General features: G+C 44.7%; 1 protein-coding gene across 1 annotated transcript in view; it reads right to left on the bottom strand.

Annotated features, from left to right (window-relative positions):
- Positions 1–17,090, bottom strand: part of LOC147465128 (uncharacterized) — a 40,751-nt gene that overhangs the window by 19,176 nt on the left and 4,485 nt on the right. Inside the window, exons 3-10 of the mRNA XM_086518310.1 lie at positions 10,230–10,322; positions 10,046–10,147; positions 9,830–9,973; positions 9,650–9,744; positions 9,412–9,547; positions 9,096–9,200; positions 8,894–9,000; positions 8,749–8,800 (exon numbers count right to left, since the gene is read on the bottom strand). Of these exons, the coding sequence (XP_086374436.1) occupies positions 8,749–8,800; positions 8,894–9,000; positions 9,096–9,200; positions 9,412–9,547; positions 9,650–9,744; positions 9,830–9,973; positions 10,046–10,147; positions 10,230–10,322 (834 nt within the window). The remainder of the gene's footprint in view (positions 1–8,748; positions 8,801–8,893; positions 9,001–9,095; positions 9,201–9,411; positions 9,548–9,649; positions 9,745–9,829; positions 9,974–10,045; positions 10,148–10,229; positions 10,323–17,090) is intronic.

Below are 17,090 nucleotides of genomic sequence, written 5' to 3'. Positions count from 1 at the left end.
AGGCGAGAACCTATCGAACCAATTCTAACGTACGTAGGTCTCTTTGAACCTCACGATCAGCCTCCAAGGCCGCTCGGCTTTCTTTGGCTACCTCCTTTCTTTGTGCTTTTCTTTCTTTTCGTGCATCACGCTCGCGTTCCAAGGCAATGCGAGTCGCTTCTTGTTGTGCCATCATGTCCATCATCGATTTCACCAAAGCCTCCATAGGATTTGGTGCAATCTCTGGCGTAGATGGCGAAGGGGGAGGATCAGGAAAACCTCCATGGTGAGGAAAACTCTTCTTCGCCACTCCCATGCTCACCACCTCCATGCGAAGTATCCATTCCGCTTCGGGTGATGACCATACACTGTGATCTTTGGTTCTTAAGTTCACGAGGAACTTGGGTTCTTCTGGATCTTGAGTTCTTGGGTTCTTGGGAATCTTGAGTTCTTGAGGTTCTTGAGGTTCTTCTTTCGCTTGCAATCTGTGTTAGAGAAGGATCTTCTCTTCACCCGAGTTTTGCTCTTTTCCGCGGACGCACCCCTTGGCGGCCTTGCGCTCACACCAAGGCTGCTTTTTCCCACCACACGTCGATTGGCCGGCCGCTAAGTGCATGGTCCGCTCTCAATGAGTGAAAAAAGGCACAAGGGGAGACTGGACAAGCCCTTCTTTCTTGGGTTTCCTGTCACTCTTCAAAAATACGATTAGGAATCGGCACGCCCAAGAGGTCTTTGGTTATGTGTGACCGCAACAAGCAAAAAAAAATTATGTGGTTCTTGTGGTTCTTTCCTTGAGTGATACAGAACACTGCCAAAGCTCTGATACCAATGTAAAGTGCAATGGCAGTGAATGTTGAACTTTGCTCAAGATGAGTGCTCCAAACTGTGCTCAAGGGTTCCTTTTACTTACGGAAGGGAGAGCCTTCCGTTCCTTTAGTAAGAGAGTGCAATGGACACAAACAAAGTGCATAAACACTGTGAATGAAGGTGCATGCGACTGAGAGATAGAGAGAGAAGAATACGACACCACAATGTTGTCAAAACCCTCCTCCGAAGGCCCCACTCTCTACGGCGAGAGCGGTCTACTATCGATTACACAAATCTCTACAATGCTTGGACTTGCCGACGATGTTGACGACGATGAGACGGCCTGAAATTTGAAAATGCTAATGGCTGAAATCTACAAATTTTTATCTGCTAAATTCTGACTCTATGTCGGTGACGATGTCGATGGCGAAGATGTGCCGACGACGAGCTGAAGGACTGAAACTGCAAACTTTGCTGGATCTGACTGGGTGGCGAGGATCTGCTGCGGGAAGGTGAGATCTGCGAGGTTCGGGGATTCTACTACGGGTACTGACTGCTGAAAACTGAAAAGGCTGATGCTAACTGAGGTCTTGTCGCGAAGATCTGCAAAAACACTGATGGTCACAGGTTGACGGCAAAACACTAGGGCTGAAACTACTATCTGCTGTGGAATCTGCCTGACGCTGGGAGTCTGCTGTCTTTTGGGGAATCTGCTAACGCTAGGGCTGATCTGTTGTCTATTGTCGCCGATAATCTGCAAGTGCAAAAATGCTGGCTGATCTGATGCAAAAACGATAGGCCTTCTAGTGAGTGAAAATGCTAGAGGTGTCGCGGGAGGGAGTCTTGCTGAGAAGTTGCCTGATGAATCTCGCAGATCTCACCTTCCCACAGCAGATCCTCTCACCGCACGGTCAGATCCACCGAAGTTTGCAGATTCAGCCCAAAAAACACAGATTTCAGCATCTGCGTTTTCAGCGCGTCGTCGTTGCATCGTCGTCACCGACGTAAAGAGTCAGAATTCAGCAGATAAAGATTTGCAGATTTCAGCCATTAGCGTTTTCAGATTTCAGCATGTCTCATCGTCGTCCTCATCATCGTCGACATCGTCGGCAAGTCCAAAGCATTGTAGTGATTTGTGCAATCAATAGTAGAGCGCTCTCGCCATAGAGAGTGGGGCCTTCGGAGGAGGGTTTGACAACATTTTGGTGTCGTATTCTCATCTCTCTCTATCTCTCTATCTCTCAATCTCAACACCTTCATTCACAATGTTTACCACTTTGTTTGTGATCACTTGCACTCTCTCACTAAAGGACCGGAAGGCTCTCCCTTCCGTTAGTAAAAGGAACCTTGAACACAGTTCGGAGCACTCATCTTGAGCAAAGTTCAACATTCACATCCGCTCCACCCTACACTTTCGGTATTTCATTTATATTAATGCTTGAGCACGTACAACTCCCAAAGGGTCCTCTGCTCTCAGACTCTACGTCCAAACGCTCTGAAGAGTGAGGCCCCTAAGGGTCCTTTTATTCTTAAAAGGGATGCCTAAAGCAAAGCCCCAAAAGCTTATAACTTAAAAGCAAACAATTCCAAAAGCTACTCGTCCCAAAATCTGGCCCAAAAAGCATCGACGCAATTTGCGCAATTCTGTACATATTGTCAGCGCTTTTTGAGGGGGGCCGTACAGGCTGCCACGTCATCAACCAGTGCAGAATTTGGGATTCCGTACAGTCTGCCACACACGTCAACGTTCGTAACGCCGGCTTGTCAACACAAGCCACGGGCAGTCCGTATAGATAGCGCCACGTCATCATTTTGTGACACTGTCAAAACCTTTTCTCTCAAAGGCTATGTAACACAACATTGTTTTCCGCATCAATAGCAGTCCCATATGGAATAGCCTGCAATTGTCTCTCCACTCTCTATCCAATGAAAGATATCTGCAAAATCAAGATCCGTGGCAAACTGATCTACCATATCCTCAAAGCTTCGATGATCTATTGCGGAAATAGCCAGAATCAAAAGGGCTTTCTAGACAACCCATCTACCACTAAATTGTTCTGTCCCTAAACATGGACTATTTGGAAATGAAACTGTGACAGGATGTTAGCCCACCTCATCTGCTTTCCGAACACTGCTTCTTCGACAAGAAGTAGCGTAAACTCTAATGGTCTGTGAAGACGGTGAAGTCAGCTCCGAGTAGAAAATGTCGCCACTAAGTAAGAGCATGGATAACTACCCAAAGCTCCCTCTCATAAATTTGTGCAACCCGGTCAGGACGTGAAAAGATCCTGCTCTCGTAAGCTATGACATGGTCTTTGTCACAGGCTTGGGCACCCCAAGTCGGGAATCAGGCACGACACACGAAAGAATCACTTAAAATACTTCACAACTTTAAAATCACAGTTCAATTTGGTCGACAGGGCCCGGCGTAGTTCCGTGCCTATAAGTATTGGTCCCAAAACCTGGCGCCCCTTTCAGTATTTCTTTATTATATTGATGCTTGAGCAAAGTACAACACCTGGAGGGGTCCCTCTGCTCTTATACTCTGCGTCCATGGCTCTGAAGAGTGAGGCCCTTGGGTTCCTTTTGTTCTTACAAGAGATGCCAAAAGCAGAGCCCCAGAAGCAGTTAAACTCAAAAGCAGAACTGTCCCAAAAGCAATAAACTACCAAAAATTGCCAAAAGCAATCAACGCAATTTTCGGGCTGCCACGTCATCAATTTGTGACATACCCCCCTCTTGAAAGAATTGTAATTGCCCTCGATTACACTTGCAAAATCAGACATAAGCCATAAACCTGTTCAGAAGACACTGATTCTAAGTACTGACGCACTAGACGACACAAATCCAGCACTTGTACAAAGACGACAGTCACGTCACATCACATGACATAACATGATAGATCAAATCAATCACAAAAATAGTCATTCCAAGTCTCAGACCATGACTGTCAGCAACGTAATTAGTATTCGCATCTAGATCCATCCCAGACCTCACTCATGTCGAATTAACTAATCTTTATTACGATCATGTCCGTAGGAACTCTTGATGCGCTCATCACAATATCCAGTCATCTCATTCATATGGAAATCTTGATGCACTAGAATCATTCACATGCATTATCTTGAATCGACGGATCCATTCTTAAGCTTCCGATCTCACCATCTCATCCTCGATTTCACCTGCAAAACAGATAAGGAGATGGCTCACCTCGTTGCAAAAGAGTGGATGTCCAGCTCCATGCTTCCCAATCCATACAGGTGCGAGTTCCTCGCTCCTATTTCCGGTTATCTGTCACAAACAACCAGATTGTCAGTACATCAATATCCCTTTCAGTGTCCTTTCCAATGTCTCGTTCATCTTCTAGTCAACAAATCTATTCCAGCTCTTTCTGCGAGTAAACGCTTTTTTGCACTCGTTTGTCCTTTCAGCTGAATCAGTGGCCTCACGCCATCTTGAATGAATCTCATCAATCAGGTAATTTTTAGATGTTTCCCAAATCTCGGGTTTCAAGGGTACTTGATTAATCTTTTCACACATGTGTCAACCTGTAGACGCTTGTACTTCCCTCTCGCAAACTCCTCTGCCAAAAAATTGCCCAAATCTTCATTCTTTTCTTCAATTCCCACGATCGATTTCGGTGTTATCTTGTCAGATTCTCCACGAGAACCCATGCGTAATCTGGGATTCTTTTTGGCTTATGCCTTGTAAGACAAATCCATGAAGACGGGAGCGCGCCTGATGCGGATGAAGGGTGGGAGTGGCTAATAAGTCCGGGGTCGGGACACGAAGATTCTTTAATAACAACTTCCAAAGTGCCGAAGTGCCCTGTCTGTTCTTTGATAGGGCCAGTATGCTTTGAGAAAAGCACACGCATGATGCTCTGATACCACTATCACAGGCTTGGGCGCCCCAAGTCGGGTATCGGGCACGACACATGAGAATCACAACTTTAAAATCGCAGTTCAATTTGGTCGACACGGCCCGACGTAGTTCGATGCCCAGAGGTCCCCAAAACCTGGCGCCCCTTTCGGTATTTCTTTATTATATTAATGCTTGAGCAATGTACAACACCCGGAGGAGTCCTCTACTCTCAGACTCAACGTCCAGATGCTCTGGAGAGTGAGGGCCTTGGGTTCCCTTTATTCTTACAAGGGATGCCAAAAGCAGAGGCCCAAAAGTAGTTAAACTCAAAAGCAAAACTGTCCCAAAAGCAATAAACTGCCAAAAGAAGTCAGCGCAATTTTTGGGCTGCCACATCAACTATCCAGGTGGTCATGCCACATCACCAATTTGTGACAGTCTTCTTGCATCAAGACTGCTCCCAAACTGCGACCGCATGCAGCACAGTAGGAGTCAAAGGGCTTTTGCAAGTCTGGTAAAGCTAATACTAGTCCGGTTGTCAACTTTTCCTTGAGAGTCTGAAAGGTTATAATCTCTGTGTCACAAACTGCTGACGTGTCAATCCACCGAGGACCTAAGCCAACTTGCAGATCCCGGCCGAGGGGCCTAAACCCTAAAAAGCAAACGAAGAAGAAGTTCCTACCAACTTATGGGACCCAGTTTGATGGGGCCCAAGTGACACAAGAGAATAATATAAAGCAGGACCCCCACACACACACAAAGACTTGCGCAAGAAACTGATGACTTGGCAACTGTACGAACAGCCCGGATTTTGCGTTGACTACTAACGTGGCAACCTGTACGAATTTTCGTAATTTGCACTGGTTGATTTTCAACACCAACTTGTGGGCCAGTTGCACTGTAACTGTTTTTAATGGCTAAGGGCCTTTAAATATGAGGCTAGGGCTCATTCTCTGGCACTCTTCTGGTGCAGAGAGTGGAGTACCAGCTTGTACAGTGTTGACGCAATATAAAGAAATACCGAAAGGGGCGCCAAGGTTTGGGGCCAATACTCTCTGGGGTGGAATTCCGCCACTCCGTGTCGCGTGTGCTCTCTCTCTCTCTCTCTCTCTCTCTCTCTCTCTCTCTCTCTCTCTCTCTCTCTCTCTCTCTCTCTCTCTCTCTCTCTCTCTCTCTCTCTCTTTCAGTTCAGTTATTATTGAAGTGCTAAAAGTCTATTCAGTCTGTTCTTTTCTATTGGCACGTGGTGACCATCTTGTGACACTCTGATTGTCCCCAAGTAAAAAGAACCCCTTTATGAATCAACACATGCATAGGAAAAGCTATCTTTGCAAATTTTCAAATGCACCACCGATAATAGGAGCAGAAACCCAAAAAGCTTTGAGCTTCAAGAACGTTCTTCAAATCAAGTCAATCACAAATGGTCTCAACTTTGGCCAGGTACATCTTTACACCTTCCGTTGAGACAATGTGTCCCAGAAAGTATATCTCACGCAAGAGAAACTTGCTCTTTTTCGCATTTAAACTAGTTTATGTTGCGGCAGTGTTTGGAAAACTTGTAACAGATAATGTCTGTGCGATGCCTCACTCTCGGAGAAGACAAGGATGTTGTCAAAAGAAAGTGCCCACAAATGATTGGTACTCTCTAAAAATCCTATCCATCATGAGGTTGAATGTAGTTGGAGCATTCGTAAGGCCAAATGGCATCACCTACAACTTTCATGTCTTGTAAACGTCTCCAAGGGCTATGATAACCACTCTTCATATCAATTTGGCAAGTAGAACCCTGAAGTCTATCGGATTTGATGATAACCGCTCTTCGTATCAATTCGGCAAGTAGAACCTTGACATCTGTCGAGTATATCATCGATTCTCCGAATGGGGAATCTGTTCTCTTCTTTATTTCTTCATTTTGGGCTCGGCTAGGTCGGTAAGATGGCTGGTTCAATGGTGTACTATATAGAATCAAATCGTATGATCTTTCGGACGAGCAAGAGAGAACTCTCCTGGTAAGCCTTCATGGAAACCAATGAGCCTAAGCTTGCGGAAATTCTTGTCATTCCTTTTTGAGGTCAAACATATTTGACCTTTGATCATCATTCAATTCTTTTAAGAAAATCGAGTAAACAAAAAGATTGGATTTCATTAATCTAGAAACGGTTGAAGCCGGTACCAGTGAGACTGACTCGCCCTTCAGTACAATCTCTTTGCCCTTCTCATTCTTCGAGATCGCTTTCCTTGCCCTATAATTGATCACAGCACTGTTCTTCGGGAACCAAAGGATTCCCCGTAGGACATCACACCCTTCCAAAGGCATGATGTAAAAGTCCTCGTGCCCTAACCGCTGACAATGCAAACGTAGTTTGCCAATGACAAGTGTAATGGCAACATCCTGTCTGGGTGCCTCTAGAATAGCCTCGACCGATGGCCCCATTTCCTCTGGCATAATTCCAAGTCAGGCGCCAATTCGGTTGAAATGAAGTTGGCCTTGGCTTCTCCATCAAAGAAGAGAAGGGCTTCCTGGTCTAACACTTTGTCCCATGCTTTGCAAAGTTCTGGTGGTCCTCTAGTGCTTTTCAAGAATTCTATCCAGCCCTTTCTACGAGTACAGGTTCCGCTTTTTTGCACTCGTCTATCCTTTCAACTTTCCTCCAGACCTGAGAGTGGAATCAATGGCCTCTCGCCATCTTGAGTAAATCTCATCAATCGAGTAATTCTTCAAGTGTTTCGCAAATCTTGGGTCTCTGGAGTACTTGATCAATCTTTTCACACATGTATCAACCTGCAGTTGACGTTTGTACTCCGCTCTAGCAAACTTTTCTGCCAAGAATTTGTCCAAATCTTCATTCTTTTCTTCGGTTCACGCGTCGGATTTCAACTTTTCTTTGCCTACCCACTGAGAGGTGTTATCTCCTTCAGATTCTCTGCAAGAACCCATATGTAATCTGGGGTTCTTTATGGCTTATGCCCTATAAGACAGGGATGAAGACGGGAGCGTGCCCGATGCGCGATGTACAAAGGAAGGGAGTGGCTAATAAGTCCTTTCAAATAAAAAAGATCGAATCCTTCTGCTCCCAAAAGCTGCTAGCGTGAATCGTGGAAATCCGTACAGCCTGCCACATGGCACAGCCAGCACAAAACACAGAATTTCAGTGCAACCCGCACGTCAGCATCCGTACAATCTGCCACATCAACATGTCAGGGCGATTTATGGAACTCTCTTTCAAAGTGCAAGTTTTTGGTCTTTAGGGTTTCAGCCCCCTTGGCCGAGGTACCATAAGTTGGTACAACTTTGAGCTTCAGTTCTTTAATTCTTTGTGTCCCCTGGGCCCCATTGGACGGGGACCCCATAAGTTGGAACACTTGTGACATTTTATCCGCAATCTGTCTGGCTGGTCATGCCATGTCATCATTTTGTGACATATTATCTATCGATGCACCATCAATGCTTGATTGGCGCATTTTGCGAATATGGCTCGTGTTTTTGGTCTATTTGGCGTAATTTTGTGGGCATAGTGTTCTATTTTGTGCTATACATAAACAGAAAAAGGTTTCTTCTTGTCACTTTTTGCACCAACCTTCTTCCCAATTTCTGCCGTCCTGGACCCGTTCTCCATTGCATGACTTCCGAGATCCAAGCCAGAAGGAGAGACAACAGGCCCCTAGAGACAAACGATCTCACAACCACCACAGGATTCATGCAATCCTTTTAAATCATCAGCATTGTCTACAAGGCAGAGGCTGTCAAAGATCTATTGGTACAGAGGGTATCTTCGGGATACTTAACACTGTGAACTCAGATGTCTGAGATAGGTCACCCACCTATTATTAGTGGACGGAGCTGATTAGAGTTATATTGAGCTGTACTTACTCTAGCATATAGCCTTGGATTCAGCCTCACATTCAGTTCACTAACGACCCTTGTGTTGTGTTTTGCTGTCCCTAGGACTTACATCTTTGAACATGGATTTGTCTCAAAGGCCAGTTTTGATAGTATCTTTCTTGCGAAAAACAGAGCTCGTCTTGATGTACATAGAATCTGAGAGTCCTAACCTGAAAAGCATACTGAGAAAATAATACCAGAAGACCAGGATGTACCTTCAAGAACGCCTTCAAGCTTTCTCGCTTGGTTTGATTCAGAGAACTTACTCTAGTATACAAAGAACAAACAAAGCACAATTTAGACAATGTGCAGAGAAGTAGAAATGGGACCAGATTTGTGTTACGAAACTGTAAGAATTACCTTTGCGTAAGTTGTTTTACAAAATCAGAAGAGATGCTGTATTCATTCACATATGCCAATGCCCAAATCATTAATAAGTCAAGAAGTCTCTCCTTGTGCCAATCTGACTGAGCATATCAAAATATCATGTCGTCAGGTAACCGGTTCCTAAAACTTGAATTTGTTGTATATTGTACATAATCATGAGGTCAAGAGGACTCACTTTGTTGCAGACTTGCTGGGCTACTGGCTGAATACGCATTTGCACCCAATCGGTAAAACCCCTAACATGGAGGCGTAAAAGAAGGCCAAGTGCACTCAACAGAGCCTGCCATAGAGACATTAGGTTGTTTTCTGAAAAATCAGTTGAAGTAGATGAACAGAATGTAGCTACAGTCCACTACAGTTATGACAACACCACAAAGCGCAAAAGCAATGCAAGATTGAGAAAGTACAACAATGTTAATTACTACTATTAACCTCAATTAGATCACAAGAATATCAAAAAATCTAAGGAAAGCAGTGCATTAGGCATTGACCTGCACAGAACCGCCCAAATCCTGACATTTAGCAGGCCAAAGATGACTATCATAAATCCCAAAGACCTTGTCTAAAGAATGTATACAACCCCACTCCAGGTAAGACACAGCTAAATGCCACCAATTATGACTGTACCTGCAGACGCATTAGACAATATTCTATTTTAGTACAAGTATCTAACATATTCATAACAACTGACCAAAAGAAAGCGGCTAATTGAGTTACTCTCACAATTACATAAAAGAGCAGCAGTTACTCCATGAATCTTTGTTTTCTTCCATAAATTGAACCACTTCTGGAAATAAACATCTATATTGAAGCACATGGCAGAGCTGCAAAAGGAACAGCATAGAAGTCCAGATTCAAAGTCTTCAGAAAGCAAGAAGATACACAAGGGAAAGAAGGTGCTATTCGTACAGCATGTTGCGCCCACTTGTCGGTACTTCTTATCATGAGAGCTTTTCTTGCTGCTCTCTCAGCTTCTGCAAAACGACGAGTTTCTAAAAGCGCAAAAGCATGCATTCCATGAATGTATGCCTCCTCTTTGTTGGAGGGTAGGACCTGGTCAAGAATTGAATTGAGAACGTAACAGCTAGCAATGCATGAAACAAACAACTGTCTTGCTGTGCTAACCTTGGAAGATAGCCTCAAGGACTCTTCACATTTTCCCATGTAGAAGCAAAGCACCTGAGCCCTCTTCAGAGAAAATAAATCTTTCGGATAGTGGTCCAAAATCTGGAAGGCAAGACTGACTCAATTGATTCATTTCCAAACACAAAACTTGTCACCAAAAAAAAGTAATTTAACCATTACACACCGTGGAATATGCAGCCAATGCTGCTTCCCACTGTGCTGCAACTAATGCTTCTGCAGCAATCAATGCCATCTTTTCATATGATGTTGCGTGTAACTGCATGAGAGCAGAGACACCTACAAATTATCACAAGCCTCATCTGACAGCACAAAATCTAGATGGATATACAGAACAACATAGCATACAACTTGGGCCTTCCAGATACTAAACATGGCAATACACTATTGCTATGTGCTGACTGGAAAAGCACATAAAAGAGCAAACACCATCAGCAGGTCTATTAGATGTGCAAGTCTTACTTGAAATAGTACTATTTTAAGCATGGACTACTTGATGATGTGTCAGTCATAAGCGGACGAATGTAACCTTTTACGATGCATGCTTGCAGCAATGTAATCATGTGTCGTTGTACATATGTACGTAAACAGAAATGTGTGAACGAATGTGTGCAAAACAACACATGTACATAACAAAAAAGAAATAGCATAGTGGAGTGAACCAAATCAGAAATCCCCTCTGGAGTTCGTACATGCCCCACTACTCACTTGTATAGAGCCATGATCCCCCAAATCAACTCTTTGGGTATCCCCATCTCTTGAAGTCTGCGCATCAATCTAGCTCTAGGCACTGTATCGAAGGCTTTGCGGCAGTCCACAAAGCAAAAATAGAGCCGTCTCCCACGTGATCTCCCCTCCTCAATAATGGCTCCGAGGGTCAGAATACGTGGGGCTTCATTTGGACTGCTCGACCCAGCATCTAGGGGCTATATAACGAGGCCTAGCGCCAATAGAAGAAGCAAAAGAGGCAGAGAGACACACGGAGGGCAGGCACCCGCAGATCGGCAGCACCCTCAAGCATCTCCAGTCTTTTCTCCAGAAGCAGCCCAGCATTTTTGCATCAGCAAGACCTGCGTTTTCAGCCCATTAAACCAGCGTTTGCAGATCAGTCCCTTAGCCTCGCCATACCGCACCATCAGGTCACAGATCCTCGCCGCAATTCACCCGATTGTTGCAGATCTGCCAGCGCTCAGTTTTCAACCTAGCAGCCAGCGTTTTTGCAGTTCAGCCTTTGCATGCATAGGTGGTTGCTGATCAGCCCCGTAGAACCGCCACAGTTGCAGATCTCCAGCAAAACACATAGCGTTTTCAGATTTTCAGCCATCGACAACGTCGTCATCGTCGTCGTCGTCAGCATCGCCATCATCTCCTTCCAGTTCAAGTGTGAAGTGCTAAAGTTCTTTTCGGTTGTTCTTTTCTATCAGCACGTGGCGCCCTTCCAGTTACAGAATGAAAGGACCAAAGAGTTCAGCACCTTGCCATAGAGGTAACCCTCCTATTATCTTGAATGGGTGTCTCCATGAGAGCTTTAAGACACTGAAACCCTACTACACCAATGCTACAAAGCGTATGTCCGAGCAAACCATTTGTTGTTGAGACGGATTCTTGTGATTATGTGGTTGGTGCAATCCTATCTCCTTGCCAATTCGCATTGCAGATGCGAAGAGTGACCAATCAAGGGGACCCTTGCCCTCAACTGGTTGCAAATCTTCGTCCTAGAGACACACCTCTTCATCAAAAGCCACACCCTTTCGACGACTAGCCATGTCCCTTCACCCCATAAAGACATCTATTCGTCCAAAGGTGTGTCTGTTCGTGATTAATCATGACTATCTGTTCATCATTTCTATTTAGTTTCGTTCATTCTATCAAACAATCAAGCAACCGTGTTCTAGTCTCTTGAGTCTAATTTGAAAATTTCAACTTTCAAGCTTAACCACACAAATTAAGTAGTATGAAACACTAAGTAGGACTAAAATCCTTACAGTGGTATCAAAGCAAATTTTTCCCAAGCTTGCAGGTTGTAAGCCTCTAACCTTTTCCATTACCCTCTTCACCCTCTCCCTTTACCACAATTGTATGGAAGTAGCAAAATGGAGGTCACCAATGGCAATAAGCACTCCATTCTGTTCACACTTATGTCCCAGGCACAAAGACGCATAGAGCGAAGGCATGGTTTTCCCTATCTGGTGATGGAGCCAGGGTGGTTGTTTCCCCTTCACAAGTGTTCTCTCCCACAACATACCCGAATAACCTCTCTCATGCTTCTACACACCCTGGTGTGCTTTGGCCCAATTCCCCTCTACACGCTGAAGTTGCAGTAGCAAAGCCACCAGTGCTGCCTCTTCTCCCTATCAATGGCAATCCTCCCCATGGCCCCCTTCCAAGCTGCCCTTTTTCTGGCTGCCTCGCGTGCGACTTTTCACCTTGCGAAGAGGTTTTACGCTAGTGTATTATTCAGCCAGCACTGGCGTATTTTCAGGACACCCAAAGGTTAATCTTCTGTAAAAAACACCCAGCGGGCCAGCGCAAAATGGACCTGCGTAAGAATTGGCAGGCAGCACGTGCAAAGAGACTAGAGTGAAGGCCCTCCTGCACCACGCTGGCACTCACTGCGTGTCGCCCCAGAAGAATTTCTCCCGAGGGAAACCTCTTCACTCACCTGCCAACGATCCTCCCCCTGTTCCTTTCGCTCCAGAGCTCGGAGGACCTCCCAGTTGCAGAGGCGAAACCCCTTCAAGATTCCATCCCAGAACATGTGCTTGCCGAGCGAGAACTTGCACCAGAAAATTACCCTTTGCAGGAACTCCCCGCAAAGGATCCAGTAGTTCCAACCCCCCTCCTTTTTTCTTGTGCCTGCACCACCTGCTATTTCCGTTCCTAAGGAATACCTACGTGACATGGCCATGCATCATAGTTTTAGGTGTGAGTTGAGTGGTTGGGCACATTATTCTGACATGGGAGCCTCTTCGTCTTCCTCAATTCAAGAACATCCTTGGTCAGTACCCAGTCAAGACTCCTTTGTTGGGTTGCAGCGGCTATGGAGGATGCAAGCGGTGAGGATCCATGGCTAGAGGCGCAGCGTGCAGAGGAAGAAGAAGAACGAGATGAGAAGAGAGATCTCGACACCAAAAAAAAAAAAAAAAACGCTATATATTTTTTGATTGAAAAAGAGCCTTACATATAGCTGTAGCCATGCAAACCCAAACATGCAAACTGGACTTTAACTGCATGCTTTAAAAGGGATAATTCCCACGGGCTTGGAAAACCCAACAATCCCCCCCTCAAGCCCGAACTAGACAGACCCTCTCATGATACCTCGAGTTTTTGGTGTACTGGTCAACCGTGAGTTTTAGGTTCTCTCACAACCAAGGATTTCTGGTGTATCCATAACCTGGTGCTATGATAAACCCCCCCTTGAACAGATAGGGTGTGGGTCAAAAAATTAGCTACCAAAAATGGAGTTTTTGGTTCACTACCAAACCTTGGGTTTCAGGTGTACCCAGTAACCTCATGAGAAGCGAGACAAAAATGGGACTTGAGAACAAAAACTGATAAATTGGGAGGTCTTACCACTCATATGTGGTGGCAATGTCTATAACCCATACAAAATTTGGATATGGCTGACAACAGATAAAGTAAAAGAGGCTTTGACTGAAAACAAAAGGTAATTTTGTTGACAAAAGACAAAGCATAAATCTATGACACTTAACAAAAACAATTTTGGACTCTTTATATGTTGTTGTAGCGAGTGCTCTAAGCAAACCTTTGAATAAGCTTTCCTGGCATTGATGCTATCTTTCATGCACTGATCAAGTAGGTACCCATAAAGCTTGGTTGCATCGAGCTTGACCCCAAAACTATTGCACCTAATGTCGGCATCACACCCCAAATTTTGCATCTCTATAGTTGAGAATTTTGGAGAACAAGTATTTGGGTTGCTTGATTGATATGAAGCTGTAGAAAGAGAACCAAGGCTTTGTTCTGTGATAGAAAATTCTCCAAAGGGCAAGGTGATGTCGTCAACTGCAAGATAACACAAGTTGATGTAGGTCGTAATCATGTAGAACCACTTCTGAAGCAATCCAATAGCTTGGCTAAACAAGGTTGTGCCTGCCATGCCTACAACCTGGGCTTGCCACCTGGAGTTTTTAATGTTTTTGTCCACCTTAGCTGGCTTTACTTTTATTGCAGCCTTTATAGGTGTGAAGGCCCTCTTGATTAGAGGCCTAATGATCAAATAAGGTTAAAAGTAAAAAAGCCAAAAATGGCGCGTTCTGTAGCAGTCAAACGGGCAGGAGCGTCAATGGCAAAGGGTGCTCGTAGGTGACTGTAGAGTGCAAATTGGAAGGCGTTATCAATGCAGCTTGAACCCCTTTTGATATGCAATAGAACTATGGCCTTGTAGGAACTGTTTGCCTGCAATTTGACGCCTGCAACACTTCGGCGCCTCTTGAGATGCACGCTGAAGTGCCTGCCTATGCCTGTGCTCTTGCTTGGGATCTGGCAGCGTTTTGAATGCAGGATCAACTTGCCTTGCCAGCGCCAAGAGCTCCTCCTTGCTTTGGCAGTTGTGCTCAAATTGATGCAGCTTGCCGAGCCGGATTCCCCTTCTTGCAAGCAACGTTTCGAGCTGAGGCCTCCAAGAGCGCATCAGGCTCTGATACCAGTTGTTGGGTTGCAACGGCTATGGAGGATGCAAGCGGTGAGGATCCATGGCTAGAGGTGAAACGTGCAGAGGAAGAAGAAGAACGAGATGAGAAGAGAGATCTCGACACACCAAAAAAAAACGCTATATATTTTTTGATTGAAAAAGAGCCTTACATATAGCTGTAGCCATGCAAACCCAGACATGCAAACTGGACTTTAACTGCATGCTTTAAAAGGGATAATTCCCACGGGCTTGGAAAACCCAACATCCTTGACTACCCTCACTTGGCATACTCCTTGATTGAGTGTCGCGTGGATACAATAAACAATGTCATCTCAGTAGAGCCAATGGTGCATGTGCACACCAAGATTCTGGTCCCACACTAGTGACTACACTCCACTCACTCCAACCTGCACGCCTCCTGCCAACGAGGTAGAAGACATCAAAGATTCCCGTCTTGAAGTGGCATTCTTAACAAAATTCATCTCTTCCTCAACACCACCTTCACCTCGCTACAGTCCACACACATCTTCAGCTTCGCCTCGCTCTTCCCTCTAACTTTCCATCATACTCACAGGAGGGCGAAGACCAGAATGTAGATCCTCTAGCACTTCTCAGGGAGCAAATGGAGGCTCTTCAACAAGCCTTCTCAACAGGCCTAGCCTTGATGACTTCTCACTTAGACCAGATGCAGTCACACACATTTTCCCGGTCCTAACGGCGACCTTCGCCAACACATTCATTAGCTGCTTCGGTGGACAACAAAGACAAAACATATGCTTTCGCCAACGTCGATAACCAAAAACTAAAACTAATTTATGAAATCTTAAAACACTACAGAAAAGAAGAAACTAGATTTCAAGCTACACGAACCTTACACTGGTCGCCCGCGACAAGCACGTGCTTGACCAATGGCTATTCAAGCTAGAGGTTTACTTTTCCAACACAAATTTGATTGAGAGCAAGGTGGAGGCATTAGCTAGCTCTCTATTAAAGGACACTGCCTTCCTTTGGTGGCATCGTGGGTTTACAAATGGGAAAATCACATCCTCAAAGGACAGATTTTGGCGCGCGATTTGCAAGGCCTTCCAGCCCGCAATGCAAGTTTCCATGCCCGGTACTCTCTGCATTGCCTGAGCCTAACCATCTCCTTGGCCGCGTACATCTCCAAGGTCTAGAAATTGACTTGGAGATAGAGATTCTCGGCCTCTCCAATAAACTTCACAGTTTCGTTGACGATCTTGAGCCAAACCTAAGGGATGTTCATAAATTTGATCCCGTCACCTTGGATAATGTCATTGCCTATGTCGAGCATCTTGGTGATGATCGATGCCCTAACACAAACTTTTCATCAGGTGACCGATCTTTTAACAATGTCCGCTCTTCTCAACGCAAGGCCAGAGGACAATTTACCAAAATCAACGCCCTTTTTCTAGATCTTAATGTTCTGAACAAGCTTCTCGACAAAATTTCTTTCAGCCTCGGTTTCCTCGCCAAGTAGCAACTTCTCACACAGAATCTTCTGCAAGACAATCCTCAAGCAGTACTTATAATCGAGAAAGGTCTGGGCCAAATCGCCGAACAAATGATCATCGTGATGTCTGATGCTATGCTTCATCTGGGCAGCAAGCCTCTTCATCATTCAATATGTGTATGGTCTTTAGAATGTGATTGTAGATGCTTTAAGCATGCCTCGAGCCACAAATTTTTCCATAATTGATGTGCTGATGGAAATTATTGCGTGTTTCAAAAATCAACACTTCACGTATCGAGATGTTAAACATGCCTTTCAAGCTTTCAAGTTCTCTGACTCAACTCCTGCAGAGAATATATTTGCAATTTATACAATCGTGGATGAGTTGTTGTATTATATTGATTGCATCTACATCCCTCACAATGCACCATTGACAGGAACATTATGAGGTCACTTTTGCTGCTCATTTTGGAACCAACATGATATATCGTGTTAGTAGTATATTTTGGGCCTCAGATGTAGGATGTTATCAAGTTTGTAACTCATGCCAAACAATTAAAGCTTTTCAATAGCTTCCTCAAGGTTTACTTCAACCTTTGCCACTACCTCAAGAATGGTGGGTAAGCATCGTCATGGATTTTATCACCACTTTGCCTCGTTCACCCAAAGGCAATGCTCAATTCTTGTGGTGGTTGATTGATTTTAGAAAATGGCATGTTTTATTCCTTGCAAGAAAGGAGTCATTGTTTGTGCGACATGGTTTTAGATTACATGGCTTGCCGAAGTTCATTGTTTTAGACAAAGCACGTCTCTTTTCAAGTCTCTTGGCACAAATCTGTTGTTCGGCCTATCATTCTCAAACAAATGGTCAGGTAGAAAGAGTTAATCAAAATTTGGAAGAG

The sequence above is a fragment of the Adiantum capillus-veneris genome, chromosome 1 (genome assembly GCF_014529385.1).
Source record: "Adiantum capillus-veneris isolate H3 chromosome 1, ASM1452938v2, whole genome shotgun sequence".
In the NCBI taxonomy this organism is placed as follows: Eukaryota; Viridiplantae; Streptophyta; class Polypodiopsida; order Polypodiales; family Pteridaceae; genus Adiantum; species Adiantum capillus-veneris.
This window is presented reverse-complemented; position numbering and strand designations above follow the sequence as displayed.